Below are 27,209 nucleotides of genomic sequence, written 5' to 3'. Positions count from 1 at the left end.
ATCTGCGTGGTGGCTCCATCTTATCTGAGGTAATAAAAACAAAAAAATGTAGGTAGGGTAGATTGGTCACTCCCTTCGTTTGTTGAAAGGTGACACAAACGTTACCTTGAGCTTCTGAAAGCTCATTATACATGGATGGAATTGGGAGAATTGGAATAATTTATTTCCCCTTTGGACTTTCAAACAAAATGATAGTTTTGCTTTACAAGTAACTACAGTATGTATCCCTCATTTGCTGGTTCAATGCATAAACCCTTCAGATATGTATTTCAGTTGAGTGTGTATACAAATAGCTTTTTTCCCCATGTCCTCCCTCCATGACATCTGCAATGGTTTCTGGACTCCAGAGCAGCATTTCAGAAGAGGATCTCTTAGAGCAAGGGTCCAAAAATAGTTGCCACGGGGTCTTTTCCCTACACTACAGATTTTACCAACACCCTCAGTGTGATAATGAACTATAATGTGCCAATGCATTTCAGCTGCTAAGTCCAATTATGACCTTATATCAAAGAACTGTGGCTGGTAGTATCTGGCCAAAATAATTAACATGTTTGTCTGTGTTGAGATTTACTGGAAAGTAAGCATAGTAAGAACCAGTAGGATTCAGTGTTGTGGTCAACGGTGCTGGACTAGAAAAGGCAAGACCTGAATTCTAGTCCTCCTTCAGGGACCAAACTGTTTTCAGCCTAGACTCTCAAATTAGGAAGCATCCTGAGAGTGCTGACAACCCCCTTCCCAAATGCATGGATCAGTGCATGTAATCACCAAGAACCATGGACCATAACAGGAAGCATGAAAAGCATGGCTGATGTTCACAGGCTACTCTGATGCTGTTGGACTCCTCTGGCAAGTATATGGTGTTGTCAGTTGCTGTTACTGTAATGCCTGGAGATATGCTGCTTGCTCCTTGAGCTGGTTGTAGGCTGCCTTTGCCTCTCATGCCCCAGCTCCAGCCAAGTCAATGCCTACACAAGGCCTGGCTGTGGCACCTCTGCATTTGCAAATGGCAATGAGGGGGGGAGTGGGGTGTTTGAAAATTTCCTGATTTGTGTGTGTGTGTGGCTTCCATCCACTTTTACAGTAACATGTGCAGAAGGCCAGGCACAAGAGACTTCTGTATGTGCAGATCTTTCTCCTGAAATGTTTTCTTTCATCTCTAATCACTGCACTGAGGCTCATAAATCAGGCAGTCAAGACAAAAAGCCAAACAAGAAGCATAATTTGCTTCTTCCTGACCCATGTTGTTTTTGGCACACGGAAACCAGAGACTTTCCCACTGACACCATGGGGGACTGTGGATGAGGAAATGTCAGCCTGGTGACTCTCCCCACCTCCTCTCTTCTCTTTCAAGGCATGCCAAGAGATCCTCGGAGGCTAATGAACAGAATGGACATGGGCTTTTGGTTCTTGGAGAACAAGCCATGTTTTTTTAGGCATTGCTTGCTCAGGGCCAACAGGAAAGGTTGAGGTTGGGAAGTAAGTTCAGACAATTCCACTATTTATCTATTTATCTACATGTCTTTACACACATATTTAATATCTCTCTCTTTCTTACATTCATTCATTGTCTCTCTCTCTCATACACACGCACAAACAGCAGAGCTTGGAACCAGTGCTCCCTAGTGGGGTCAGAACACTTTGCGCTGTTGTATCCTGAGAACAATCCACTTCTGAGGGGCTGTCATGTACGCCAAGGTGGTCCTGGTGTTGCTCACCATCCACTTAGCTTCCTCTGGACAGCAAACTCAGCAGGAGGCACACAGTCATCTATTTATAGTTGTCCCCACTCTGGTAGGATAGATAGAACTTTAATAAGAACTCCCTGCATACTTGATCATACATGTTATTTTCACCTGAATTATCTTTTCATTTGATGTATCCCCTCATCTATTTTAAGAGGGGGCTTTTATGAATGGCAACTTGGGTCCAGAGGAGGGAGAGAACTAGGAAGGGAGGCTGCATCAATGGCAGTGAGGTCTTCATATTGTAACATGGAGAACGTTTTTCTCAAACACAAGGGAAACAATTTGTCATAATTGTTTCCCTTGTGATCATGAAATCATGCAACATCTTTTCTACATTCTTCCCTTTAAAATGCAAGTTCTACAGTACTGTTAAAACTGTCATAAACAATTTATCATCCAGTTAAAAATTACTCATAAGCTACATATATTTAGTGGAAATATTAACTTTGACCAGAGTTGAGCTGCCTGTGATAATCCCCAAAATGTAAACTCAGCATCTGGTACTTGTAGGGTGAAAGGTGAAAAACCAACTTCCTCTTTTTAAATGCTATCCTTTTTCCTAAATGCCATGAGAGTGCCTTTGCTCACTTTCCCTTAATTTTCCGCTTGCCCTCCTCTGAGCAGTTTCCTGGCATTTCCTCCTTCTCCTGAGGAGGGAGTTTCCGTAATGCCCAGGAGACGCTAAAGGAATTAACTCCCACTTCCTTTCCATGAATAGCTACTGGGTACAAAGGTGGTTCTGGTGGTGGGAGTGTGCAGGAGAACCATGGAGTCTACCCAGCAATAAGTTGGTTCTGCTGAAAGCGTAAATGATGGGGGAACACTGACATCTGATAGGGGCTTGCCCCATAGTTGTCCTGCTTCAGTTTAGTATCTTGAAATTTTAATACAGTTTAAAAACGCAAATGTGATTTTCAATTATCTACCCATTATTGGACTGTATTATTCTATGGAGAATCCCCAGCATCTGGCCTACATCGAAGAGAGGGAAGGTGGAGTTTTAGGAAGGCGATCTGAAGTCCTTGGAGATCCTTCCAAGATTTTGCCTTGCCTAGCCTGGGACTGTTGCTGGCAAATCCTAGTCTGAAATAGGCAAGAAGGCAAGGGAAACTAAGCTGGCAGTATGGCAAGCATCCAGCCCCTCACCAGATAAACCCAGGATAAAAAAGGGCTGGGCATCTCACAGAGGATCCAGAGGTCAACTGGGAGTTAGGCCTGAAGTCAGTCCTGGCAGTGTCGGCATGGACTGGCTGGGATAGCAACAGAATGTGTGGCCAGGGAGGAGCAGGTGAATCGGGAAGCAGGACCCAAGTGGAAGGCTGAATTTGATGGGCCACATCCTGCCCCCCTTAGCCTTTGGCCACTGAGAGAAGCATTCCAGAAAATGGGAAGGAGGGAGTGGAAGAAAAGTAGATTAAACCTGGTCTTGAAGTCTAAGTCTTCTGTGATCAGAGTAAGATGGGCAAGCTTTCTGTGTGTGTCATTATATGATTTTATTTGCTTACTATCCTGACACTATCAATATCCCCAAGACTGTATAACATGAAAGAAAAATGCCCCTCCGTCTGTGCAGTCCTTATCTGCAAAAGAATCTGCTGCCAAAGGGGAAACAATCAGAACCATCAATTAGCTTCCCCCCTAATGATTTAGCATTACAGGTAATTGAAAATGTGTTGGCAGCATTCCATTTCCATTTTAAAATGGTGAAATCCCTCACAAACACAACTGGTTCACCTTGGGCACAGGAACAGGTTTGTGAAACTAGTTTTATGACATGGACATGATTTGCGCTCCAACCGCAGAACATCCCCTTGGGGGAAGGGGAACATGGATTCTCTTGTTCTGAAGAGATGTTTCCCTGATGGCTGCCTGTAGGCAGATCTTGTAGGAAGAACTGCAAACGCTTTTATTAGTGCACCACAAAAGCTCCCCATGCTGTGGTCAGAGCTGTAGCTATGCAGGGCATGGCTGTTCAGCCCCCCAAGTGACTCTTGGTCACAGTACAGAGAACAAAAAGCAGGGCTGTCCTCCTCCTCCTCCTGTGGGATCTGATTCTGCTCAGTTATGTCTGTGTTAAAGAGCCTCTGCCTCCCCCTGCCCCTCCCCATGGCCCAGGAAGAAAGGGTCCCTGCTGCAGGCAGTTCTGTGATGTGGGCCACAGATGAGCAGCAGAGCACACAGGCCATCTGGCTCACCAGAGGTTTGGTTAGGGAAACCTGAGGACTTCACTTTGGGAGTTCTCCCCAGTATCTCCTTTTAGAACAGAGAGCACCCCCAATTCGCTTCAACCCTCTTGATGACTCCTGGTTGCAGATGATAGCTTCCTCTCCCAGTGAGTCCCAAAAGCCTTGCCCCTCGACCTGGGGCATCCTAAGCTCTTTCCCTGCACATATTCTGCTCCCAAATGTGATAAAGAAGAAGACAAATACCAAATGGCAGCCCTGGCAGGGGCGCTGCTACCTTTGGACGCAGGGCTGAAAGGGTGCCTGGCATGGCATTCCATGTGGTCAACCAGCAGGTGCCCAGCTTTCCCCCCAGCCCAGCTAGTTGCCACTTTGAAGAATCATTTTAACTTTCCTTTCACTTTTGGTTCTTGTCCTTCTGCCCACATTTCCTCCGAGAGCATAGCAATGCTGCTCCCAAGGGTAGCCAGCCAGTGATGGAGACAAACAACAGAAGTTGGTAACAAATGACAGTCGAATGCTTTCCAGCGGGGAATGAGCTTTTGGAACCACCGATTCTGTGCAGCCGTTAAGCCTGTTCCTGGCAAGGGGAAAACCACCCCTGCCTGCCCGCCTGTCCTTATTGCCACGCCCCGGGAGGGACCGGGCGCTGCGCCCAGCAAAGGCTGCCTGCCAGCAGCTCTCGGAGGCCCTCTGGGGGACGCAGCCCCTCTGGCACGGCAGGCCAAGGGATGCTTCAGGCAACGCTCCTCCCGAGCGTTTAAGGTCAGCAGCAACAGGTCGGAGCCCCCCCCCTCCCCAGCATCCCACGGACCCCGATCGCGCAGACCGCTCCCTCTGCCCGCCGCCTCCGGGCGCCTGGATCTCGCCGCCTGCCCGACGTTGAGCAAGGGACAGGAGGGGCCGCGAAAGGCCCGCCGGAGCCATTCCCTCCCCCGACCCAGAGTCCTGGGAGGCGCCGCGACTCGCCAGCCCACCCGGAGGGGCCCGCGGGAATCCCGCTCGGCTCAGAAAGGCCGGCTTGTCCTTAGGGAGCGTCCCCCGCCCCCGGCTGCTCTCGCAGGGCCCAGCAGGGGGAGCCGGGCGCAGGGAAGCGGCCGCCCCATCAGGACTCCGGGGGGCCTCGGGGGAGCCTCGGCCCGGCCGGCGGCGGGACCAGCGGCTCGTCTGCGGCGCCTCTCGCGGCCGGCAGGGGCGGATTCGGGCGCTCACTGCGCTTGCGCCGCAGAGGACGCCCGAGGCACTCTGGGATATGTGGTCCTGTGAGGGGAGGCGCGCGGCGCGGGTGAGTCACGTCGGCGGGAATGGCTACGGTGGCCGCGGCGGCGGCGGCGGAGGAAGCGGCGGAGGCGCGCAGGATGGAGCTGGAGGCGGAGGCGAACCGGTGGGCCGTCCTCTTCTACGCCCACCAGGCCTTGCGGGCCTTCCGGGCAGGCAACAGCCGGGACTTTCGGGAGCTGCGCGACGTCCTCACCGGTAGGCCGGGGCGTGGGGGGGCCGCCGCTCCCGCCCAGACCTCCGAGCGGGCCCCGGGGCCTCCCGCGCTTGACCGCCTCTGCTTCTCCCCCAGCCGTCCTGGCGCGGCCGGTGGCCCTGCAGGAGCCCATCCGGATCCAGCTGCGGATTATCCAGATCCTGTCCAGGCTGGAGGAAGGTGAGCCCCTCCCCAGGGCCGCTGGGCCTGGCTGGCCTGCGGCGCGATCGGGGTCTCCCTGAGGGAGGGAGGGGCGGGCTGCCTGCAGGAGGGCCGCCGCCTGGGCTGCCGGTGCCGCTCCCTTCAAGCCCTCTCGCCAGCCCAGCCCAGCCCAGCCGCCGCTCCCTCCCTCCCTCAGCTCAGCAAAGGCAGCTGCAGGCGGCAGGGTCGGAGTTTGCCGAGAGGGAAGCCGGTCTGTGATTGGGAAACGGAAGCGGCAAAAGGACAACTTACTGCGATTGTTCTCCAAAAACAGGAGCCGCCGTCGTGGAGGAAGAGGGGCTATAGTAGCTTAGCAGAAGAGTGGTATGGTAAATAGTGAGGACAAGCCCTTGTGGAGGTGTTGCCTGTTCTTTCGATTACAGGATTATTCATAAAGTAATTGAAAAATGCATCTGTACTTCTAAAATGTACCTTCCATTTATCCAAGCGTATGGGTGGGTATATGAATCTGCACCGAGATATCATAATTTAAAAGTAACATGCTTCTCCCCCCCCTCTTTAGATTGGGCTATTGACTCAGAAACTGAGCTCACGCCTCTTGAAAGCGTCCTTGTCCTTCTGGAGAAGCTCGGAGAGGAATGCCACATCAGTGTGGAAATAACAGAGGAATTAAAGAGAAGAATAAAGGAGGCTGTAAGGATGACATTTTCATCTCCTGTCCACACTAATTTCCGTGGTGATGGTAGTCACTCCTTTTAAGCAGGAGGGTGGGGCACACTGGGGAATTTGTTTTAGAAGTAATATACTACCCCGCTAAAAAACCAACTTTTCCCCTTCCTCTTTTTTCCAATTCAAAACTGACCGTTAACTATATTTACAAATGTCCCTGACTTGCTTTGAATAGATTTAATAGCCACAGCACTCTTGTCGCTTTGAGAAAAGACTAGGAAGGCCGGATGCTCTCAAAGGATGAAAACCAAGTAGTGAAAACACAAGGGAGCAGGCCTTGGATGTTGAGAGCAGGACTCCTAAAATGGACGCAGGGGAGCTGCCATGGGCCCAATCTCCACTTAGTTTCCATCAGGGAGTTTGGAATGGGAGAAAGGGTTTAGCTGGGGGCCATGCAAAATCTTTTCAGAAAACACTTTGTTTAGAAAGTTGCAAAAGGTGCGCTTGCATTTTTATTTTTATTTTTTTTGCTTCAGGCTGTTATCACGTGTATTAAGAACAAAGAATATGAACATGCCAACAAAATCTTAAGGGAACACATGTCACAGGACCCAAACTGCAAGGTGAACATTTTGGATATGTCCCGGTGACCCATCCTTCCTTTCCTCACAAAGCCAGTGGCTTTCTAGGATCTCTGTCTTCTCCCAAGGGGTAGCAGGCATTTGACTGCTATTCATGGCTATTAGGGCATTGTGGATTTGCAGTCAGCTCTCCCTTCTAGGCCTTTGCAAAGATGTGGATCTCTGTTGCTTTTCCTTGACTAGCAAATTAAGGCTATTTTGCATCACATCATCCAAGAGAAAAACTCTTCTCATCCAGCCATCTGTCAGTTCTCCTACAAAGCTTTCCAGCAGCGGATTCTTCTCTTCTTTGAACCTCACTTGGACGATTCTGAGCCATTTCTCTTAGCGGTGAGTGTTGGTTTGGGGTCACGTTTGGCCTTAATGATTTGATCATTACTTCAATGGCCACATAATGCTACAAATACAGTAGTAGAAATCAAACCCGGTGATAGAGATTTAGGAACAATAATAATGGTAAGGTTATACCAATGGCAAGATATTAAGATATATGAGAGTTTAATTTTTTTCAGGAATAGTTTTGTGTGGGAAAAGCAACTACAGCCTGTCTCTGGATTCTGTACCATATTAAGACCCCCGTGGTGACTCTTGTGCTTTTATTTAAGATGGCAAAAAAGCATTGTGATGAACGCCTGGAGTCCAAGAAGAGCCCAGCAGGAGCAGCTGGCAAGGAGAAAATGGCTGTTTCAGGGGCTGCACAAGAGGCCCCCGAGACCTCTGGGACAGCAAGTGGAGAGAGAGCAGGACAACTCAGCCAGGCCTCAGAGGCAGGAGGAAGTCTGGAGTCTGGAGCAGGAACCGGAGAAACAGCAAAATCTTTGCCAGCACCGGATGAAGGTGACATTTTGGACTGTGTGGAGGCAGCCATTGAGCCCACGAAAGCATCCCCACAGATGGATGGAGCAACAGGGACAGAGGAGCCTGCTGCCGTGTCTGCGGCTTCCAACGACTCCACTCAGTAAGTCCTCTCTGGCATGAGAGTCCGTGTAGCAAGGGCTGCGGACTGTGAATATTAGGCAAAGGGACATCAGAGCAACCGCATTTGTTCAGGGAACTCTGTAAATATAAGCAAACATTTAAATTGGGGAGGTCTTTTAATGGGGGGGGGGGGTGATTTAAACCATATTCAAAGTAACTTTAAAACAATGCATCAAATCTTTACAATTGAACAGCTGCGCCTTGTCTCCTGCAACAGAGAGGAGAGAATCATGTGGCATGTAAAAGGCCGTTTCCTTAATAGCAGGATCAAAATGAACACTGCCAAACTGCATTGGGCTTTCCTCCGTCTCTGCCCTGCCTTGTAGTCGGCAATGACCAGCAGAGTAAAATCCACCCGGATTCCTTTACCTTTTAGTCTCTGCCCTGCCTGTGTTTGGGGCTCCCATTGGTTGGGAGATGAAGGATCTTGCAGTGCAACATACCAGGAGTTGCTGTGGTGGGGGATGAATGTGATTGTGGTCTTTCTGTTACTACGTCTGCTTTGGGTCACTGTGATGCTGTCATCTGGTAGGTCTTCCAGGCTGCATGAAATGGCACTTGGGGAGTTACTCTTGCTGACAGACCGTTTTTCCCAGAGAGGACTCCACAAGAAGACGTTTCCTTGATTGGATTGTTGTCTTTGTTCGCTTTCCTGGGCATTTTAATTTTCCCTGGTGAAGTAGGCACAGCAGTGGCCTCATCTAGAGAGGCCTCCTTGCCCATGAGCTGGATAGAAATTGGCAGAGTTTCCAAATATGCTTCTGAGGTTGCTGTGTTTTGTAGGGCCTCAAGCCTGAAGCCAGCTTTCTATGTGCTTTCTGTGCTGAGAGAAGCCTTCAAGAGTCTTTCTGATGCCCCAGACCCCGAGGAGGCATTCTTGCAACTGGACAAGACTGATTGGACTTACTCCACGCCACTCTTGCCTTCCAACTCTCCCAGAGCCAAGCGCCAGAAGACAGGAAACATCGCTGTCCGGGCTGTCCTCGGCCTGGAGAAGATCAGATACCATCCCTCTATAAGCAACATGCTGCTGTGGAAAGAGGGGAAACATTGCAGGCATTCCCCTGCCAGGAAGTTGATTACAAAGCCACTTGTGACTTTGCGAGTCCAGTCCTCCGAGTGCAAAGAGATCCCCCCAAGTACGCTGTACCCAGGTTCCAGGTATGGGGTGATGACTCTCTTTGGGGCTCTGTTAGGAGGGGTGGCAGAGCTGCAGTCTTGGAAGTATCGACACTGAGTGCCCATTCTTAGATGTTTGCTGAGGTGCGTCTCTGTAGCTGAAAGTATCTGATGCTGTCAGGCCCCCAGAGGCGGCTGGAGGGGCTCGCCTGTAATCGGGCTTTCTTTTCTACTTTAGGGAGCCCAAGCAAGCGACTCTTCCTGTTCTGCAAGAAGAGAAGGAATCCTGGAGTGATGAAGATGAGATCTTCATGGACCATAGTGAGTGCATCATTGCTCTAAACTCTGCCAATAAGCCTGAAGGGAATTTTTATTCTCTCTGCTTGCATTTCTGGTGTAATGTCATGTTTTCCTGGCAAAAACCACCTGAAGACTGAGCCAGGAAAGTAGAAGCACTGGCTGCGCATGGTGGAATGGAAAAAAATTCCCAGGCAATACTTGTGCCTGCCAACCTCTGCGAGTGGTTTCCTCTCTTTTTTTCCCTTTCAGAATCAGAGTGGTCAGTTGGCACCGACACGTCTGGGGCTAAAAAAAAGGTAATGTAACCTGACTCAAGCACAGACTTTGTGAAGCAAAACAAATTGCTCATTTCTTCTCTCTAAAAATAATTAGCAATAATCGAGATAATTATTGCCACTGATAGGGCAGGAATGTGGGGAATGGCTGCTGAGGGACTGCTCTGCTACGGCCGCGACCGTTTCAAGCTTTTTCAGCCTCCCTCAGAACTGGCAAAGCTTGCATCTTCTCCACGCAGACTAAGGTTTTGTTTCAGCCAATATAAAATTAAAACTTATGGGCACATAAAGAGTTCCCTGGGAATCTTTTTTTTTTTCATTTTCTATATTTTTACTAATTTTTCTTCAGCAGAAGGAAGCTGCAAATGAGGTTTGCCATTCTTGCTTATTCATGAGGGTTTCCATTGTTTCTTTTGTAGTGGTCTTTAGAGGAGTCTGCATGGATCAAGAAAGGTGTGGAGAAGTTTGGGGAGGGGAATTGGAAAACTATTTCTCAAAATTACCCTTTTAAGGATCGCACCCCAGTGATGATCAAGGACCGCTGGAGAACAATGAAGAAACTGGGACTAAACTGAATGTGAGGGCACAATATGCCTTGAATGTATTGAGTTGGCAGTTGCTGTACCTTTAATATGTTATGTAAATAAAACGTTTGTATTGAGTAATTCGCAGTAAGGGCAGCTTTATTTTATAGCAATCAGGACATCAGTTTGCAGCAAATCAAGCATCATAAAAGAAACAACTGCATACCAACATAACCAAAGCAGAGGTAATACATGTCAAAACAGAACATGCCAATATCTATGGCACCAACATAAACTGGGCCTTCCAGCAAAAGGTGTTTGTGTGATGTGATGTGAGCGGGCAGGCTGAGCCCTGGTTAATGTGCTTGACATTCCCGCAAGGTGCCCGAGGGCCCAGATGAGAGAAGTCCCTGGAGTGGCATGGGCCAGCCCCCTCTTGCTGGCTGGATTTTATCTGGTTATAGGCAGAGGATCCTCCATCAGTGAAATGGGGTTTATTCTGTCTTTAATACATATATAAAGTCGGCCATATTTTCATTCTCCCATGATCTGGCCAAAATTCCTTGGAAACATTGCTTTTGGGGAAGTGAAGTGTCCTTCAGGCCAGGGAAGTTTACATATGTACACACAGATACGTTATTTTTCTTTTTCCAAGGAAGAAGGAAGAAAGAAAAGGCAAAGATAAGCTGTTAAAAATGAGCTATATAGTGAAACAGGACATCATCTTGGCAATTTCTGCTTCTGAGCCATCCTTTGAAATCGATTAGCAGTCTTGAAGCTCCATCCACCCTGCTTATCCTTCAGCTGAGAGCCCCGTTAAGAGCCCTCCCCCACCCCACCCTCTCCCACCGCCCAGTAGCCACTTGGCCATCCTACAACCAAGGTACTTGACAAGCTGCAGGACTGCAGGTTCAGCCCTTGGCCCAGGACTGGAGCTAAAGGTGCCTGTCCACTCTGGACACAGCACCCTTTGAAGGAAGGCCTTTTCACTCTGGCAGCTGCACAGTTTCCCAAGGGGTCCCTCTCGCTCCTCCCCTCTCCCGGGTTGCTCCGCCTGAGCTGGCAGGCACAGGGCAGCCAAGTGTTGGGCAGGAGCAGCTCAGGCCGTTAATGATTAGCTCAGCCAGCTGCAAGGTTGCAGTTCCTCCACAGAGTCCACAGCCAGCTGGCATCCGTTTGCCAACATGCTTGCCCTGTTCCAGATGGTGGGGCTCCTGGGTTTGCTTCAGGGGCTGCAACTCATCCACTGTCAAGAGTGGAAGCAGCTAGGGGGGTCCCACAAGCAGCCTCTTCCCCCCACGAGGGACCGGTATGATTTTGCCATTGTCATCCCTGCAGGTAGCATTGAATGCCTCTGGCAGTTTGCACACCAAAATGGCTCCTTCTTCTTCAGCTATGAGGTGGGTGCCAGTGGGGAGGGAGGCAAAGAGGGAAGCCCCCCCAATTGACCTGTGAACAGGAACAGTCCCTCCTGGCAGCCCCCAATGTGAGCAGCAGAAAAGCTCTGAATTCTTCCAGCTAGATTCTGCCCAACATGTCTCCCTTCCCCAGTGGATTTCAGGGACCTAGCCACCCTGGGAGGGGAGGGTCCCTTGTACACCTGACTCTTCTTCCCCAGGCAAAGGGGAGGGGGGGATCATGCAGAGATTCCTGTCAACATGCCGGGAAGCAGCTGGAGCAGACCTGCCGAAGCAGAGGCCAGGGAGATGTAGGTTCAGAGCACATGGATCTCAACCCTGCCTCTTGTGCTGGCCCATCAAGGGGAGGGGAGGATTTCTTCACCACCCACCCAAAATTTTCTCCCATCATGAGGAATCCCTCCATCTGTTCCCAGCACCCCTGAGCTCTTCCCCTTGCCATACAAGTGGTGCCTCCCCAACCCCGCTCACTGCAGTCCCTTGGATGCCTCTTTGCAGGCAAGAGGGGCCTGCAGGGGAATTGTGATCTAAGAATCAATGCAAGGCCCCAGGAAGACCCCGGCATCCAGGCGCAACAGGGTCATTTGTCCTTCATGGTTTTACTTGGTCTGTCTTGCTTCCAGGTGCAGAGGACTTCAGGCCTTGGCCACGACAGACACATCCTGGCAACTGTGAATGATCCCAGTGGCTTCCACCTCGACACTTCCCAGGATGTGCGGGGACAGATCAACTTCCTGACTCAGGAGACAGGTGCCTCATTGTTGACTCTGCCCCAAAGCCCCATCTAGATGGCTTCTTACATGACTCAGTTTTCTGTGGTGCCACATGTCGTAGACAGGCCACCCTCGTTTCAGCAGGACACCTTGTACAAAGACAACACTTGGACTCATTAGTCATGGTTTAGGGAGCCAGATTCACTTCCCCACCTCCCCCAAGTACGTTGAAGCCTGAATTTCCAGAATGCCAGCAAGCACAGGCTGGTGGAATGGCGTCTGCCAGACCTCTTCCGTAAAGGCCTATCTGTGGCTCCTATTGCAGATTCTTCCATGAAAATATCCTCCACTTGGTGGCTCCAACATACTATTTGAGCCTCATTTGGGTCCACCCTATAGCTTTTTTTAATTTTGCAGAAATCCTAGTTTATATAACTGTTTTTTAATTCTAAGGAGAGCTGAACACCAAATCCAATTCCAATCTCACCCCTTCCCCCAATTTGTTTCAGTATTTTTTGTGCTTTAGAGATAAAACTGAAATTGCTAGGAAAGGTTGACACCCTTGTTTCGAAGGGGAAGCAGGTTTAGCCATGGATACAGCTTTCCTTCTGCCCTTGTGGGTGGTCCATTTATTGTACATCACCTACCCAATGCAGCTGAGGGCGGGCAGCATCACAGGAGGCTTGGTGTAATTCTCCCTCCTTACAGGCTTCTACCAGCTATGCCTGAGTAATCGATACAACCATTTTGGAACTGTGCAAGTGTATCTCAACTTTGGGGTCTTCTATGAAGGCTTTGATCTAGAAACTACTGAGCTCAAGAGGACGGAACTCAATGGCACTCTGGAAGCAATTGAGGTACCTAATTTAAGTGCCTGGAATGAAAGTAGCAGGTTAACAACCTTCATTAGCTATTTAGAAATTCCATTATAGGGTATTCCAAACTTTTTCTCAGGGATCTGGGTCTCAAGTGTGTTTGGGTCAGAGCTTCCTTTGTGCATCAGCTTAGAAGAGATAGCACAACACTGGAGGAAGGGGAGGTGTCCTTGTCCACTAAAAGGAGCAGATGAGTGCCAGGAACTGAATATGAACTTTTTTTTTCTTATCCAAAATAGAAGAGCACTAGCAAGCTGCTTATCAATGTCTTCCACATGTGGCGCTACTACAACTTTGCTCGAATGAGGTCAAGGACAGATTTCAACCTTCTCCAATCCAACTACACCTACATGAACTGGTGGTCAGCAGCTCAGAGCGTTGCTATTGTGCTCTCTGGCATCCTTCAGCTCCGTTTCCTCAAGAGCCTCTTTGTTATGCAGCCCAGCAACAAGCCCAGGTGCTGAAGCTTCAGTAGGATGCAATGCCAAACCCCAAAAAGGAGGGAAACCCCCCCCTCATAATGATCCTATGTTAAAATAAATATTAATTGAATTTTAAAAATACACTATGCTGTAACAAGAGTTGAGTTTATATAATCCAAATAGAACAGGAACATGCAACCAGAATTCTCCCCTTACAAATTTTCTTTGCCTTGAGATGCAATCTTTTAGGAAACACCTGTAACTGCCCAGCTAATAAGGTAAAAGGAAACGAGTGCATTCGTTGTGCTAAAAATAACAGAAATGGCATCTTTATTAGCTCTCAGAGCTCAACATGAGTAAAACAATGTGAATAACAACATCAAATAATTTGACAAGAGTTATAGCTTCATCCCAAAGTTTTACAAGTTGTCCAACTAAGAAATGCAGGTACTGATCACGTTAAAAATTTCTGACTGGGAAACGATTGCATTTCATGCAATCAGCAGTCCTTCCAGGTTACACAAAAAGGGCATCAAATAATCCAAAGCACAGCAATTTTTAAGGTGTACGGCTGCCAGACAGCACTGGGAGAAATTCAGCCCAGTTTATTAAGTCAGTGTCTCCTCGTGCCGTATGTACTCGCCTATGTCTGCTTGGTGAAATACTACAATTGCCATGGGATCCACTTTTCGACACTCCTGGGTGGTTTTCGCTGCCACCCCAAATCCCTGCAGGAAACAAAGTAAAGTAAATGATGCAACTCTTCTCTGTATCAGGATCCACCCAAATCCAAACACCTGCCACAACTCACCAGAGGAACATCAGCCATAGAATACACCACCACTCCTTGGTACTGAGCAGTGCTCTCAGTGATGCGCCCCAGACCGGACTTCAAGAGGTGGTTCCCATAAAGGAAAGATTGCTCTGCCCCAGGCTTTACCCAGACTTTGTACTGCAGGAGAGAAACAGAATAACCCTCTGAACTCTAAGCCTCAAGAAGTGGTTCCTTGCATGATAGAATGGCCTCTTCAGGCCTCCTGCACCGAATTAAACAGTTATCACTGCTACATTTCCAGGCCTTACTGCTCTTAGACTGACCGCTGCAGTAAAAATGTTACTCATTGTCCCAAGGCAAGCCGGTTGACATTCTGGCCCTCTCCCTTCTTTTTGGAGCATGACAAACATCTCTCACATCCTTCAAGCCTCCTGCTTTGGAACAGAGAGAAATGCTTCTCAAATAAAATGAACATTGGCCCATCTTTACCTTGGCATAAGGGGCGAGGTAATCCAGGGCAGTGATATGGAGCCGGAATTTCTGGGTCTTGGTGAATTTTCCAAAACAGGTGCCTAGGGACACCAGGCTGTCCCGTGGGATATTGGTAGCTAGTTTCAGAAGTCTCTCGCTGAAAAACAAAGCAGAGTAGAGTCACCCGGGAGCTAGGAACAGGCTTCAGTGGGCCAGTCTCAAAAACTGTAGGGCAAATGGAGGGTCAGCCATTGGTTTGGGCCCGGGCTCCTCAACCTTTCTATCTGGAGGAAGCCCCGAAGGTCACAGACGCACAAAAGCTTCGCCTCCAACCCAGGGCTGACGGTGACATACAAGGGAGAGCGCGCCCCCTCCCCTCCCCTCTTTGGCCCCACGGGCCCCGCCCACCTGAGGTAGTAGACGCGGTCCTTGTGCAGGCGGAAGCAGTAGGTGCCGTCCGGCCGGTCCACCAGCAGCTGGATGTTCTCGCCGACGCTGCGAAGAGAAGAGACGGAGTCAGCCGAGGCAGCCCCCCCCCCCCCGCCGGAGCCTCGGCCAAGCACTCCCTCTCCGGCCTCCCTTCAGCCCGACCGCCCAGCCGGTGGCTCCGCCTACCACCGGCACTGGCACCGGCACGTACTATCGGGCGAGCTTCTCGAAGAGGACGCGGGTCTCGTCCTCGGTCAGCGGCCGCATCGCCCCTCCGAGCGCCGCGTGACCTGCAAGCTTAGCCGGACCCGGAAGCGGCTCCCAGCGCCGGAAGTTGCTTCACTGCAGGATCATCCAATCCGCGCTTGCTTCATGGACTATGGAGTGCCAGAGAACGTCGGGACAGAGTGGTCGCAACGGAAGCCGGAAGTGCCGACGAAAGGGCCCGGCGCCCCGGTTGTCATAGCGATCACTTCCTGGTCCACGTAGATTCCGCGATGGCGGCCTCGGAAGCGGCGGCCCCGGGCAGCGCAGCGGACGTGGAGGAGGCGAGCCTGCTGGCCTGGCTGTTCCGCGCGTCGCCCTCAGCGATGCCGGCGGGGGACGCGGAGTTGCCGACCTACCTGGCGGCGCTGTCGGGGCTGGGCCTGGAGGCGCTGCGGCGGGAGCCCGGGCGGCTGGCGGAGGAGCGGGCGCAGCTGGGGGCGCAGACGCGGGCCTTGGCCTTCGCGCACTACAAGACCTTCATCCGCTCGGCCGAGTGCACCGCCGAGACCCGCCGCGGCTTCGGCGGCATCGAGCAAGGCCTGAGCCGCCTGCTGGACCGCCTGCCGCCCTTCGCCGAGGCCTGCCGGTGAGCCGCTGGTTCCCGGCCGGAGGGAGGCGGGGGGCGCCGGCCGGGCAGGCCCGCCCGCTGACTCGCCGCCTTCTCCCGCAGGGGCTTCATGCGCCACGCGGAGCAGATCGCGCAGAACCGCCGGATGAACAACGTGACGCTGAACCGGCACACGGAGATCCTGGAGGTGCTGGAGATCCCGCAGCTGATGGACACCTGTGTCCGGAACAGCTACTACGAGGAGGCGCTGGAGCTCGTTTCCTACGTCCGCCGCTTGGAGAAGAAGCACGCCGGCATCCCCGTAATTCAGGTTCGGGAGCGACCGGGGATTACCGGTTGGTGAAGTGCTTTGAACTTCCAGGCTGTGCTCACTGTGCACTTGACCTGAGGGCTTTGGGATGAAGGCTTCGTTCTCCTCTTCAGCAGGAGCCTTAGTCTTGAAGCAGAACTCCAACTCAGAGAAGGGAGAAGGCAAAGCAAAAGTGTTGAGGCTTTATGGCTTTTCTTTTGATTTGTAAAACGCTGGTTATTTTTATACTCAGAAATTTGAGGTGATTTAGGACCAAGTGCCTTTTGTTAGGTGACTGCGGTGTATATGCAGTTGCTCAAACATACCACATCTCAGCGTAGACATTTCATGCCGGCTGTCCTTAATATTGCCAGAGCACATCTCTGGCAGTATTATTACAATGTGTCCAAAGGGCCATGGGGGCTCCAGAATTAGAACTAGGGTATGCCTCTTGCATGGTCTTGGGAATCTATTTTCAGAGCGTCTGCCCCACTAAGAACAGCTTTTCTCTCCTTCCTAGGGCATAGTGGCTGAGGTGCGTCAGTCCACACAGCTCATGCTTACTCAACTGATCCAGCAGCTACGCACCAACATCCAGCTGCCCGCTTGCTTACGTGTCATTGGCTACTTGCGCTGCATGGATGTCTTCACAGAGGCCGAACTGCGCATCACATTCCTGCAAGCAAGAGACTTCTGGCTGCACTCCATCCTTGCGGCTGTTCCTGTTGATGACCCCTATGTGCACATCACAAAAACGATAGAGGCATGCCGCGTGCATCTCTTTGACATTGTCACGCAGTATCGTGCCATATTTGCAGATGAAGAGCCGCTGGTGCTGCCCCTGGGGAAGGACACCTTCAATGAGAGTGCCATCTTCCATGGGTGGGTGCTGCAGAAAGTCTCCCAGTTTCTGCTGGTTCTTGAGCGAGACTTACAGCGTGGTGTGGGCAATCGCCTTGACTCTTTGCTGGGCCAGTGCATGTATTTTGGCCTGTCCTTCAGCCGTGTAGGGGCGGACTTCCGGGGCCAGCTTGTTCCCATTTTTCAGCATGTGGTGCTCCTTACCTTCAAAAAAGCTATGCAGGAGGCCACAGACCAGTTTCAAGAAGAGATGAACTCCTACACATTGATCTCTGCGCCAGCTCTCTTGGGCAGTGCCATCTCTGTGCCAATGCCTTCTGCCCAGCCAGGCACCTTGCAGCCCCCTCTGGTGCTGCTAGACTTCCCCCCTCTTGCCCATTTGCTCAACAACATCCTGATGGCTTTCAATGATTTGCGTCTCTGCTGTCCTGTTGCTCTGGCCCCGGTTGTGGCAGCTCTCCTGGAGAACGTGCTCAGCCAGGTACTGTTTTCTATCTTAGATTGGGAAAAATATTCTGTATTTCAGAGTGGTGAGAATAATTATTTTAATGGCTATTCCAGAAGCTTGAATGCATTCTTCCCATTTTAAACTGAGCTCCTTAGATCTCTCATAGTCTCTTTGTGGCTGGTGGATTGTTTCTAGGTGTGTCAAGCACTGCCTGTGGGGAATACTAGTATATCTGCCTGGTTGGATAATTCATGATACAAGTTTTTAGTGGGTAATTTTCATCCAGTTGCTCTGAATTTATAAACCAAAGGCTTCTAATGAGTCTTTTCTCTCCCCAGGGTGTAAAGATCATTCTGGCTTTCCATCGGGCGGAGGCGGCAGCATTCAGCAGTCAAGAGCAAGAGCTGTTTGTTCAGTTCTGCACAGCATTCCTGGAAGACTTGGTGCCATATCTCAACCGCTGTCTCCAACTCCTCTTCCCTCTAGCCCAGATTGCACAGATTCTGGGTCAGTTACCTTTACTTCCTTGCAGGAAGTGGTAGGAGGAAGCTGGTGGAAGTGAAGCCAACTTTATTGCTCTTCGGAGTTAGGCCTGGCCTCTTGTCAATTGAGATTTTCAATTGTCCCAAAGCCGCTTTTTACAAAAAGACTACTGGACTTTCTTTGTGTTTTCTTTGAACATCAAGAATGTCTAATTGCCTTTAGGAAAAAGAAGCTTTGGGACGATTGCCCTATCAGGGAATTATGTGCATAGGTGCCCAGGAGGGAGGGATCACAGACTTGGAAAGCATAGAAAGGAACCTTCTCTGGGATTTAGGATTGATGGGAGGGTCTGGTTTCCCATTTTTGTGTTTGTTTCCCGTCCTGCTAGGTGTTCCTGCTGCTCAGGTCCATAAATACGGAGGTCTCGCCTGTGTAGATGAGGAGGTGATCCAGGAGCTCCTGGGCTCAGTCCTTCCCAAGAAAGAGACTGCTCTCCCTCTGGCTGAGAAGGGGCTGGCCCTACAACTTCCCCTGGACTTGGGACTCTCTGGCTCAGAGCAGGAGGAAGCAGATCCTAGCCCTGCCGTGTCTGTTCTTCCAGCTGCAGAGAAGATCCCCCTTCCTGAGGACTCACGGCCGCTCAGCGGGGTCTCTGCAACAGGATAGCTGGTGGAGGTTTGGGGGCTCATCTTTGGGCTCCCCCCCCTCCACCCTGGCCAGGCAAGGGCTGCGCTTGGCTGCAGTTGCTGTTTCTGGCTGCCTCCCTGGCCAAGCAGGAAGGGAAGGCGGGCGGGGGGGGGGGTGGGTGGGTGAGCAGATGCAAGAGAAGAACTGAGAATAAAGTTGGTGTTTTGCTTTCTCTCCCGAGGTATTTTATTGTGGGCGGGAAGCGCCCTCACCCCTCCCAACGCCTGGGGGAAGGGCTTCCCGGGGGGAGGGGCTTGAGCGCGGCCGTGCCGGCCCGTCTGCGCTTGCGCTACCCGATGTTTCCACTCCCCCCCTCCCCGTTTCCTGTGCGGGCCGGATGGCGGCGCGGAGCTGGAGCCGCGGGCTGGGGGGCGTCCTCCGCGCCGTGCCGGTCCCGTGGCGGCCGCGCGGCCTGGCCTTCTCGCAGCGGCCCTGGGGGCAGCCCGGCGCCTGGCAGCGGCTGCGGCGGAGGCTGCTGGGCCCGTGCGAGCCGCCCTTCCAGCGCGTCTGCCTGGTGGGCGACCCGGTGCTGCGCGGCGTGGCGGCGCCGGTGGAGCCGGAGCGGGTGGGCAGCGCGGAGGTGCAGCGGCTGATCGCGCGGCTGGTGGCGGTGATGCGGCGGGAGGGCTGCGTGGGGCTGAGCGCGCCCCAGCTGGGCGTCCCGCTGCAGGTCTTCGTGGCCGAGTTCCGCGGGCCGCCGCTGCCGGAGGAGTTGCCCGAGGGGCTGCGCGCCCTGGAGGTCGCCCCCTTCCCGCTGCGCGTCTTCGTCAACCCGGCCGTGCGGGTGCTGGACAGCCGGGCCAGCTACTTCACGGAGGGTTGCGCCAGCCTGCCCGGCTTCTCGGCCGTGGTCGCCCGGCACATGGCCGTGGAGGTCTCAGGTGAGGAGGGGGCCAGGCGGCCGCAGGGAGAGGTGCCCGCTCGCCCCCGGGATCCCAAAGCAGGCCCCGCTGGTGGGCTTTTTCTCTCCCCCCAGGCCTGAACGAGGCTGGAGGGGAGACCACGTGGCAAGCCAGAGGTTTCGCAGCCCGTATCGTTCAGCACGAGATGGACCACATCAAAGGGATCCTCTACGTGGACAAGATGGAGAGCGGGACTTTCAGCTGCTTGCATTGGGCCAAGGTCAACCGATGAGCACCTCCTTTCAATCCAGGGAGGGAGCAGCCTCACCGGTGACATTACTAAAAGCAGCAGCCCAGCCTCTGCTGCCTTGCAGGACTTGAACTTGCTGTGAATGTTACCAGTTACTTCTGTGTAAACTCGGTTAAAGAAAAGAATGTTGTAAGGTTTCATTTCCAGCATTTTATTCTTCTACAAGCCACCTACATACAACCCATCACTTTAAAATGTATCTACATGTGGGCTGGGCTGTGAGAAAGCGGTCCTTCAGCCCTCTTACAAGGCAGGCCTAAAGTTTATATTAACAATGGTGGGGTGGTACTTGCCTCTCCCTGTGGCACAAATTCACCCAGTAAAAACAATGAGCCTGACCCCAGGCATGGATGTGTGCGCGCGCACATATTTCTGCCTGTTCAGCTCTGCTCAAGAAGGCAACTCTACTTGGCCAGAGGTTGCAGGGAGAAGCTTCCTTGGGATTCGTCCAGGCCTTACGGGGAATGCCACCCGTGTCCTGTCAATGGGAGCCAAGCCACCATTCCCCTCTCCTTTGCAAAGTTATCTGGCAGGCAGGTGGAACTGCATGGCTGCAAAGGAGTCCTGCAGTCTGAAGCTATGGCTGCTACGCCCTCCCCCCAGACCCAACATCAAGCATGCACCCAGGAGCAAAGCAACGGCTGAGGACCTTCACCAAAGGCTGGAAGGAAAATTGTTCTGAGAGCAAAAGGAGTTTGGAGTGGGCAGAAACTGAACATCGGCAAAACATACCAGAACCCAATAAAATAGCATCACACAAGTTTGGCAAAATGACGCCCTTTTCCTCAAGTGATCTTGAGCTGAGGCACGGCAGTACTGGAGATGGAAAGAGGTCTCTGGAAGAACCCCTGGATTTTCTTTGGGAAGCGGAAGTGGACTCACTGGGGGGAGGAGCTGAGGAAATGGCAGGGAGCAGAAGGGAGTTGGGCTGCTTTTATTTTTGATAACAGAAACTAAGCATTGGAAATAAAAGAAAACACCAGAATGATGGGGTATTTGGCGGGAGAGAGAAAGCAGACCGAGTTAGGCTTGCTCTTGTCCCTTGATACCCCAATGGATCCCTTTCCATTCCCAGCCAGAGATGCTCCAGCGGAGACAGGTGGAGAACGAAGCTTCTGCATGGCAGAGTCCACCAGCCGCTCCTGGCCATTTCCACTCCTGGCCAGGAAAATGGGCTGTTAGCTGCTCCCACCTAACAATGGGGTGTCCCACAGGTGCAGTATTAACCCTCTTGGCCAAAGTCTTCTGTGAACTTCTTCACCTTCAGGAGATCTTCCGCATTGACCGTGGGGCGGGTGGTGGCTAGCGAACGCAACATATCTGACTGCAAAAAGAGAGAACGTTCAGAACCCCCAAGCGTCCAGCATCTCAGCAGTATTCCCCTCAACGTAAGGGGTGACTGGACTGATGCTTTATATCCTTGCTTAGTTTTGTGCTCAGTCCCATTTTGTGGACCCACATTCCACACAGAAGCCCTGGGTGTATTGTTGCAGAGTTTGGCCTAAGCCAGGAGGAGGGGAGGAAAGGGGCTTTGTCACAACCACTCACCATGCAGACCAACGGCTCCAGAAGTTTGTCCCCAGGCACCTCCATCCAGGTCATCTCAAGGGCCCCAGGATCCCCTGGTGAACAAGGAGTCAGCAGGTCATCTACCAGCACACCAGGATTGGCGCGAGAAGGTCCTTGAACCTGCAGTAAGGATACAAATAGTAGATGGATCAGGAGGGTTGTCTAACTCGGGTCTGGGAAGGGAGGCCCAGCAGCAACATAGGGGAGAAAGGAACAGTCCACCAGACAAGCCACCCCTCAATCACCATCTGCTCTCCAGTAACAGCGGTCAAAGACTGCAAAAGGGAGCGAACCGGTCTTGGAAGTCTCCTGCAAGACCACAAAGGCTTTCAACGCTCCGATCTCAAGAGTCCAATTGCTCCCATTGGATGACAGGAACAATGCCTGCCGTGTTCGGTAATCCTCCCCACAAAAAGAAATGGATGTTAAAAAAATCAGGTGTGGGTAGGCAAGCAATGGGTGAGGCACTGCATGAAAAAAGGTGGGCAGAGAGCTTGTACCTTTCACAGCTAAAGCGCCCTGCTTTGTACCAGAAGTCATCAGGATATTGTAGTTACATACGCATGCACACATACGCTCTGCCAGTCTCACCTTTTTAAAGTGCGTGGCTGACTGCACTTTGCGGACGGGCTGCATCAGGGCATCCCGCACAATGATGCTGATGTCGGCCCCCGAGTAGCCATCGGTCTTTCGGGCCAGCTCGTGAATGTCGGCTTCGGTCAGGTTGTGGGGGGTGTTGCCTAGGTGTAGCTTAAACATCTGGGCACGAGCCAGCTCCTCTGGAAGCGGGATGTAAATGCGTTTCTCAAACCTATGTGCGAAGGAAGGAATGCAGGGGTCAATCTCCAAAGCTGGGTTGTGTAGCATGGGTGTGCCTCCGTGCGCGTCTCTCTCTCACCGTCCTGCCCTTGAGGTGTGTGTTGACAGTAACCCCTCTCCTCTGGGACGGTTTCAGCTAACTGCATTTGGCCAAGAGGTTAGTGAAAAGGTTTGCCTTCAGTCCAATGTCTACAGAGTTTAGTTTGTTCTTGTGCTTCTTTGTAGTAGTAAATAAAACACCTCCCTTCAGGACTCCGTGGATGATGCTTGTCTAGGAAGATATTTTTACAGGATGCTTGTTCTAGGCCCCAGCCTGGGGATTTCCTGCAGCCTTCCCACCCAAGTACTTTTCAAGCCAGCCAAAGCTTGGCTACGTGTAGCACCAGGTGCAGCACACACAACATGGCATTATAGTCAAAGGGCAGAAATCACACATTATCTAATGGTGACTTTAAAAGCCACGGAATATACCCGCAGTGTGAGGTTGAGGAACTGCCTTTTGAAGTAAGCAGGAAGACTTTTGTTTTTTATTCGGAGAACTACAATCTGTTGAACTTGAATTTCTAATCCTGTGAACCTGAATTTCGGCTATTTCTACTTACACAAAGTGTGATTAATTGGTTTCTGCCAGGCTAAACTCACCCATGCACGCACTGCTCTCACCCACCTTCTCCGAATGGCAGCATCCAGTACCCAGGGGATATTGGTGGCGCCCAAGACCAAAGTGCCATCATTATTATTCCCAACCCCTGAGAAAAAAGAGAAGTGCCCTGTGTCACCCTTTCTGGAGAGAGCAGGCCCCACGCTCCCAGATCTGATTGCTCAGCCCTGGCCATTGGCCTGAGAACAGCGGCTGCTCCGGACTACTGCCCGGCGGCCAATCACTCACCCTGCATTTGCACCAGGAATTCTGTTTTGATCCTGCGAGCAGCTTCGCTCTCGTTCTCATTGCGGGAGCCACACAGAGAGTCCACCTCATCGATGAAAATGATGGATGGCTTGTGCTGCCTGGCCAACTCAAAGAGGTTCTTCACCAGCCTAAAGAAGAAGCCGGGCAGAGTGAGGAGAGGGCCAGGACAGCCCATATGCAGGCTGCCCAAACAGTGGAAGGAAACCCCCCACAGAGACCCACCATGCTGCCTCAATTCACCCCTGGCCCCACTTCTTCAACAGAGCAAGCTTTGCCCTCCCCACCTACTTTTCACTCTCCCCCAGCCACTTGGACATCAAATCTGAAGATGAGATGGAGAAGAAGGTGGAGTTGCTGGCCTCGGTGGCCACTGCTTTGGCCAGGAAGGACTTCCCAGTTCCTGGGGGGCCGAAGAGAAGGATCCCACGCCAGGGTGTTCGCTTGCCTGGCCAAGGAGAGGAGAGAAGAGGAGATGGCCTCATTCATCCCAAAACATCTCAAAGAACATTGAGAGGGACCCCGTGGTCTCACCTGTAAACAGGTGAGGGAATTTGATGGGCAGGATGACAGCTTCCTTCAGGGCCTCCTTGGCCCCCTCCAGGCCTGCTACGTCGCTCCATCGCACATTGGGCTTCTCCATCACGATGGCACCTGCAGCCAAGGTAGTTTGCCCCAGAGACCTGAGCTGAGTATTCACGCCCTCCCTCACCAGCGGAGCAGAGCAGTCTCTGAGCCTCCGGGACCATCCCCCGGCCTTCCGGCGTGAGTGGGACAGGCTTACCCATCAGCTGCTCTTGCAGCTTCTTCTTCTCCGGGTTCTCACCCTCGCTGTCGCTGTCGCTGCTGCAAAGGAAGACACCCCAAGGCCATGAGCAGAGCAAGGACTCCTCACAAGCTCCTCTTCAGTCGGTTTTGGCACAGGCAGTGCAGGGGCCCCACAACAGGAGCCCCCCAGCCTTCCTGGGTGGATGCCCCCTCCGGCCCTTACCCCTTGCTGTCATTTTGGGCCTCCTTGACCGGCTTCTTGCTCTGCTTGCTCTTGTTCCGCAAATAGTCCTTCAGCTTCTCCGCCCGGTCCAGGTACTGGGCACACTTTGCCCGGATGCTCTCTTTGGCCTTGTCACTGTGCGCGTCATCTGTGGGGCAGACGGGACGGATGGGGCGCTAGAACCGGGGCTCCTTCCCTTCCCCTCTTGGCCCCCAGGGTCAAAGCCGCTCTTGGACTCACACTTGATGGCGTGCAAGAAGTACTCCACCGCGTGCTGGTAGAGGCGCAGCGCTTCCTCATAGCTGCCCGCTTTGTCCTCCTCCGTGGCTTTGGTGACCAAATCAATGGCTTTCTGGAAAGACAAGCAGGCTCAGCCGGGGAGCCCCGGTGCTGCGAGGGAGGGGCCAGGAGAGGAGCCGCCCAAGCGCCCCCCCTCCCTTCCTTCTCCGGCGGCGCCCAGGCCACCTTCGGGGCGCCGGGAGGCTCGGGATCGGGGCTTTTCCGCGGGGGCCCTTCCCGGCCCCTCCGCTCTGGCCCCGGAGGCCCCCAGAGCAGCCGCTTCGGGAGGGGCCCAGAGCCCCCAAGCCTTGCACGGGCGGGGCTGCTGCTCGGGGGGGGGGGCGGGGGGCGCTCGGGCCCCGCGGCAGCCAAACCGCTTCCCTCGGGCCGGGCCGCCGCAATGGGGGAGGGAGACCGCGCGGGGGGCGGGGGGAGGGCAGGCAGGCAGGCAGGCAGAGGCCGGGCGGGCCCGTGGCTGGGCGGCTCGGGAGGCCTGGAGCCGGGAGCGGCGCGCGTGGCCCGGGCGGCGGGGACGGAGGCACCTGCAGGGCGGACGTGGTCATCGCATCCCTGCCCGCGGCGGCGGCGGCGGCGGCGGACGGGTCGCGGGGGCGGCGGGGGCGGCCTCGGTCCGCAGAGCGCCCCTGCAGGCCGGCGCCGGAGTAGCAACGCGCGGGGGCGGGGCGGTCTCTCCGCTGGCGCGCGGGCCGATGGGAGTGGTAGTTCGCCGCCCGAGCAATGCTGCTGTTGCTGCTCCGCCTGCCGCGTCCGGCCTCGCTGGCCTTCCAGCGGCACGCCAAGCGCGGAAAAAGCGGCGGGCCAGAAGCGGCCGGCCTTCTCCAGGAACGGCCCACCTCGCGGGGTCGCTGCGCCCTCGACCCACCGAATGCAAACGGCCCGCCTCTGCAGCTCTTCCCGCTTCTTCGGGGAGAAGGACCCCTCCCCGCCCCCCACGGCCTGCCTGCCTGCCTTCTTTCCTTCCTTCCATGGCCGGAGGGACCCGGGCTCCGTCCTCCGCGGGGAGCAGGTTCCCCTGGGTCTGCGCCTCCAGTGCACCATTGGATTGGGGGGGCATCTCTCCCCCCTTTCCCCTCCCCATTTTTCTCACCCGCTCCCAATTCATTGCTGGGAGTTAAACTTCTTGCCCCCCCCCCAAGACACAAAACAGCAGTCGAGGCTAAAACTAATAATACTTTATTATACACTTTTGCCCTTCGTCACCTTTCATTGTAATGTACAATGCGATACAGTGGAGAGTAACTCGGGCCAGGAGCACCCAGGTTTTCTGCAGAGCCTGGTGAGAATTTCTCTGCTGGCGAAGATCAGACCTGGTCCAAATATCACCTCTTTTGAGAACCTGGAGACCCCCCCAGAATTGCATTTAAAATCATTGGAAAAGCAAGTCATTGTATAAATACCACGTATGAAGAATAAAAAAATAAAGCTGGTTGTACATTTAAGATTTGATTGTGACGGCATCTGTTGCGATACTCCACATGAGATTATAACAATCAGGATAGCCACACAGCCATACAGCTTTGCACAGCATTAACATAGACGCTTACTTGTAGTGATTTCTGTGCAAAATTTCAAGACCTCTTTGGCACTTTGGGCCCATTAACGGTTGTTTGCCCTATCTGTAAACTCCCCTACATCTAACAGAAGGTGGGAAACTGCAGCCAATTGCTGTTGCGTCATGGAACAAAGGGATCCGCTTGGTGAGAGGCGCCATCCTGGTTCAGTAATTATTGAATTAAAGTGTTTCCCTGGCCTAACAAACATTAGCAAGAAGCAAGCCCTGAAATCTGTTCTTGCCTCCCACCTCAAAATCTCCACCAATGGAGCTTTGTCCCCCACTCCAGCTTTATGCTCCACATCAATTCGGGGTCTAAACTCTCAGTGCAGCGGCCTCCTGTCTCGTTGCAACATCATCCTTGGGCTGAAAAACTGGATCTGGAGTTGCTAGGAAAAGTGCTATGTAAAAAAGGGAGAACATGACAGTCAAGCTGCACTTCCTCACCTGTATTTTTAAAAGTTTGTCTCAATTTGGTAATAACAGTTCATCACTGTGATATAAAAGCACCATTTGAAAACCTAACGCCAGCAAGATTTTGTCTCTCAATGCCATACATTCATACCCACCCCTCCCAGGCAGGGGCCCTTTTCTGAAACATATAAGAGGGTCCCTGGCAGCAACCCTGAATGGGAGCCTGGCCAGTGGACACGAGCAGGAAACGATCAGCTGCAACTCTTTCACCCACTCTGTCTAAGGGCAGACGGAAAGAAGGGAAGCTGCTTACACCCAACTGAAGGTGACTGGAAAAAGGCATTCTCTTCAGAAAGTGACTCCAGCACCATTGAATATTGGCTTTTAATGCAGAGAAGGGCCAGGAACGATCCTTACTTGAGGTTTCTCCGAAGTCCAAATTCCAGCCCTAACAGAGCAGCCAGACATCCAGGGCAAGGGCCAGAGCGCCAGCCTTCCCCTTCTGCTTCAAGGGCCTAAATCCTTCACAGGAGGGGTCAGGAAGCCTTCTGCCTCCTCCACCTGGGCCAAGAGGGTCTCTGACCTGCCCAGGGATCTAAAAGGATGGAGGCTCAAAGGTCAGAGGAGAGGGCTGTTCCCTTTCCAACTGATGCCCAAGACCCATTCCAGACTGCAGATACCAGGAGGAACGGAGGGCGCAACCTCTGGCGCTACTCCTGGGCCCCCATG

The 27,209-nt window shown here is 52.7% G+C and overlaps 5 protein-coding genes across 7 annotated transcripts; 3 read left to right on the top strand and 2 right to left on the bottom strand.

Annotated features, from left to right (window-relative positions):
- The first annotated feature begins 5,076 nt into the window (after positions 1 to 5,076).
- On the top strand, positions 5,077 to 10,211 carry TERF2 (telomeric repeat binding factor 2). Of its 2 annotated transcripts, none has more exons than XM_070952852.1 (10): positions 5,077 to 5,404; positions 5,499 to 5,582; positions 6,127 to 6,257; positions 6,770 to 6,856; positions 7,058 to 7,204; positions 7,480 to 7,832; positions 8,792 to 9,013; positions 9,210 to 9,292; positions 9,521 to 9,567; positions 9,966 to 10,211. In XM_070952852.1, the coding sequence occupies exons 1-10, from the start codon at positions 5,233 to 5,235 to the stop codon at positions 10,119 to 10,121; spliced, it is 1,482 nt and encodes a 493-aa protein (XP_070808953.1). In that variant the 5' UTR covers positions 5,077 to 5,232; the 3' UTR covers positions 10,122 to 10,211. The 2 variants fall into 2 exon arrangements, with proteins under 2 accessions (XP_070808953.1, XP_070808952.1); XM_070952851.1 differs by having other exon boundaries at positions 5,079 to 5,404; positions 8,636 to 9,013.
- A 705-nt stretch (positions 10,212 to 10,916) lies between these two features.
- On the top strand, positions 10,917 to 13,641 carry TMED6 (transmembrane p24 trafficking protein 6). The gene is made up of 4 exons (XM_070952853.1): positions 10,917 to 11,470; positions 12,112 to 12,238; positions 12,910 to 13,058; positions 13,316 to 13,641. The coding sequence occupies exons 1-4, from the start codon at positions 11,255 to 11,257 to the stop codon at positions 13,538 to 13,540; spliced, it is 717 nt and encodes a 238-aa protein (XP_070808954.1). The 5' UTR covers positions 10,917 to 11,254; the 3' UTR covers positions 13,541 to 13,641.
- A 164-nt stretch (positions 13,642 to 13,805) lies between these two features.
- NIP7 (nucleolar pre-rRNA processing protein NIP7) lies at positions 13,806 to 15,485 on the bottom strand. Its single transcript, XM_070952886.1, has 5 exons — positions 15,385 to 15,485; positions 15,153 to 15,239; positions 14,763 to 14,901; positions 14,310 to 14,450; positions 13,806 to 14,226 (listed from the first exon to the last, which is right to left on the bottom strand). Exons 1-5 carry the CDS (start codon positions 15,438 to 15,440, stop codon positions 14,107 to 14,109), a joined length of 543 nt encoding a protein of 180 aa, XP_070808987.1. The 5' UTR covers positions 15,441 to 15,485; the 3' UTR covers positions 13,806 to 14,106.
- Positions 15,486 to 15,664: 179 nt separating this feature from the next.
- Positions 15,665 to 20,089, top strand: COG8 (component of oligomeric golgi complex 8). 2 transcript variants are annotated; one of them, XM_070953233.1, is made up of 5 exons: positions 15,665 to 16,026; positions 16,111 to 16,318; positions 16,818 to 17,639; positions 17,945 to 18,113; positions 19,753 to 20,089. In XM_070953233.1, exons 1-5 carry the CDS (start codon positions 15,671 to 15,673, stop codon positions 19,908 to 19,910), a joined length of 1,713 nt encoding a protein of 570 aa, XP_070809334.1. In that variant the 5' UTR covers positions 15,665 to 15,670; the 3' UTR covers positions 19,911 to 20,089. The 2 variants fall into 2 exon arrangements, with proteins under 2 accessions (XP_070809334.1, XP_070809333.1); XM_070953232.1 differs by lacking the exon at positions 19,753 to 20,089 and adding an exon at positions 18,478 to 18,873.
- Positions 20,064 to 25,113, bottom strand: VPS4A (vacuolar protein sorting 4 homolog A). Its single transcript, XM_070953234.1, has 11 exons — positions 25,036 to 25,113; positions 24,455 to 24,566; positions 24,215 to 24,362; positions 24,008 to 24,069; positions 23,758 to 23,877; positions 23,515 to 23,671; positions 23,206 to 23,354; positions 22,984 to 23,065; positions 22,089 to 22,308; positions 21,477 to 21,617; positions 20,064 to 21,252 (listed from the first exon to the last, which is right to left on the bottom strand). The coding sequence occupies exons 1-11, from the start codon at positions 25,054 to 25,056 to the stop codon at positions 21,151 to 21,153; spliced, it is 1,314 nt and encodes a 437-aa protein (XP_070809335.1). The 5' UTR covers positions 25,057 to 25,113; the 3' UTR covers positions 20,064 to 21,150.
- Positions 25,114 to 27,209: the final 2,096 nt, after the last annotated feature.

The sequence above is a fragment of the Pituophis catenifer genome, unplaced genomic scaffold (genome assembly GCF_029215685.1).
Source record: "Pituophis catenifer annectens isolate HBS135680 unplaced genomic scaffold, rPitCat1.0.hap2 SCAF_13, whole genome shotgun sequence".
Classification (NCBI taxonomy): domain Eukaryota; kingdom Metazoa; phylum Chordata; class Lepidosauria; order Squamata; family Colubridae; genus Pituophis; species Pituophis catenifer.
The sequence above is the reverse complement of the archived record's forward strand: the minus strand, read 5'-3'. Positions and strand labels throughout refer to the sequence as shown.

Bases quoted from the DNA above. Each gene is read 5' to 3' on its own strand.
- TMED6 (XM_070952853.1), top strand. From the start codon at position 11,255: ATGCTTGCCCTGTTCCAGATGGTGGGGCTCCTGGGTTTGCTTCAGGGG. The intron at 11,471-12,111 runs GTGGGTGCCAGT...TCTTGCTTCCAG, and splicing joins CCTTCTTCTTCAGCTATGAG to GTGCAGAGGACTTCAGGCCT. The intron at 12,239-12,909 runs GTGCCTCATTGT...CCCTCCTTACAG, and splicing joins CTTCCTGACTCAGGAGACAG to GCTTCTACCAGCTATGCCTG.
- VPS4A (XM_070953234.1), bottom strand. From the start codon at position 25,056: ATGACCACGTCCGCCCTGCAG. The intron at 21,618-22,088 runs GTGAGACTGGCA...TCCTTACTGCAG, and splicing joins CAGCCACGCACTTTAAAAAG to GTTCAAGGACCTTCTCGCGC. The intron at 21,253-21,476 runs GTGAGTGGTTGT...CTCTTTTTGCAG, and splicing joins TGGAGCCGTTGGTCTGCATG to TCAGATATGTTGCGTTCGCT.
- TERF2 (XM_070952851.1), top strand. From the start codon at position 5,233: ATGGCTACGGTGGCCGCGGCGGCGGCGGCGGAGGAAGCGGCGGAGGCG. The intron at 6,258-6,769 runs GTAAGGATGACA...TTTTTGCTTCAG, and splicing joins AGAGAAGAATAAAGGAGGCT to GCTGTTATCACGTGTATTAA. The intron at 9,293-9,520 runs GTGAGTGCATCA...TTTCCCTTTCAG, and splicing joins TGAGATCTTCATGGACCATA to AATCAGAGTGGTCAGTTGGC.
- NIP7 (XM_070952886.1), bottom strand. From the start codon at position 15,440: ATGCGGCCGCTGACCGAGGACGAGACCCGCGTCCTCTTCGAGAAGCTC. The intron at 15,240-15,384 runs GTACGTGCCGGT...TTCTCTTCGCAG, and splicing joins TTCGAGAAGCTCGCCCGATA to CGTCGGCGAGAACATCCAGC. The intron at 14,902-15,152 runs GTGGGCGGGGCC...TTTGTTTTTCAG, and splicing joins GACCGCGTCTACTACCTCAG to CGAGAGACTTCTGAAACTAG.
- COG8 (XM_070953232.1), top strand. From the start codon at position 15,671: ATGGCGGCCTCGGAAGCGGCGGCCCCGGGCAGCGCAGCGGACGTGGAG. The intron at 16,027-16,110 runs GTGAGCCGCTGG...CTTCTCCCGCAG, and splicing joins CCCTTCGCCGAGGCCTGCCG to GGGCTTCATGCGCCACGCGG. The intron at 17,640-17,944 runs GTACTGTTTTCT...TTCTCTCCCCAG, and splicing joins TGGAGAACGTGCTCAGCCAG to GGTGTAAAGATCATTCTGGC.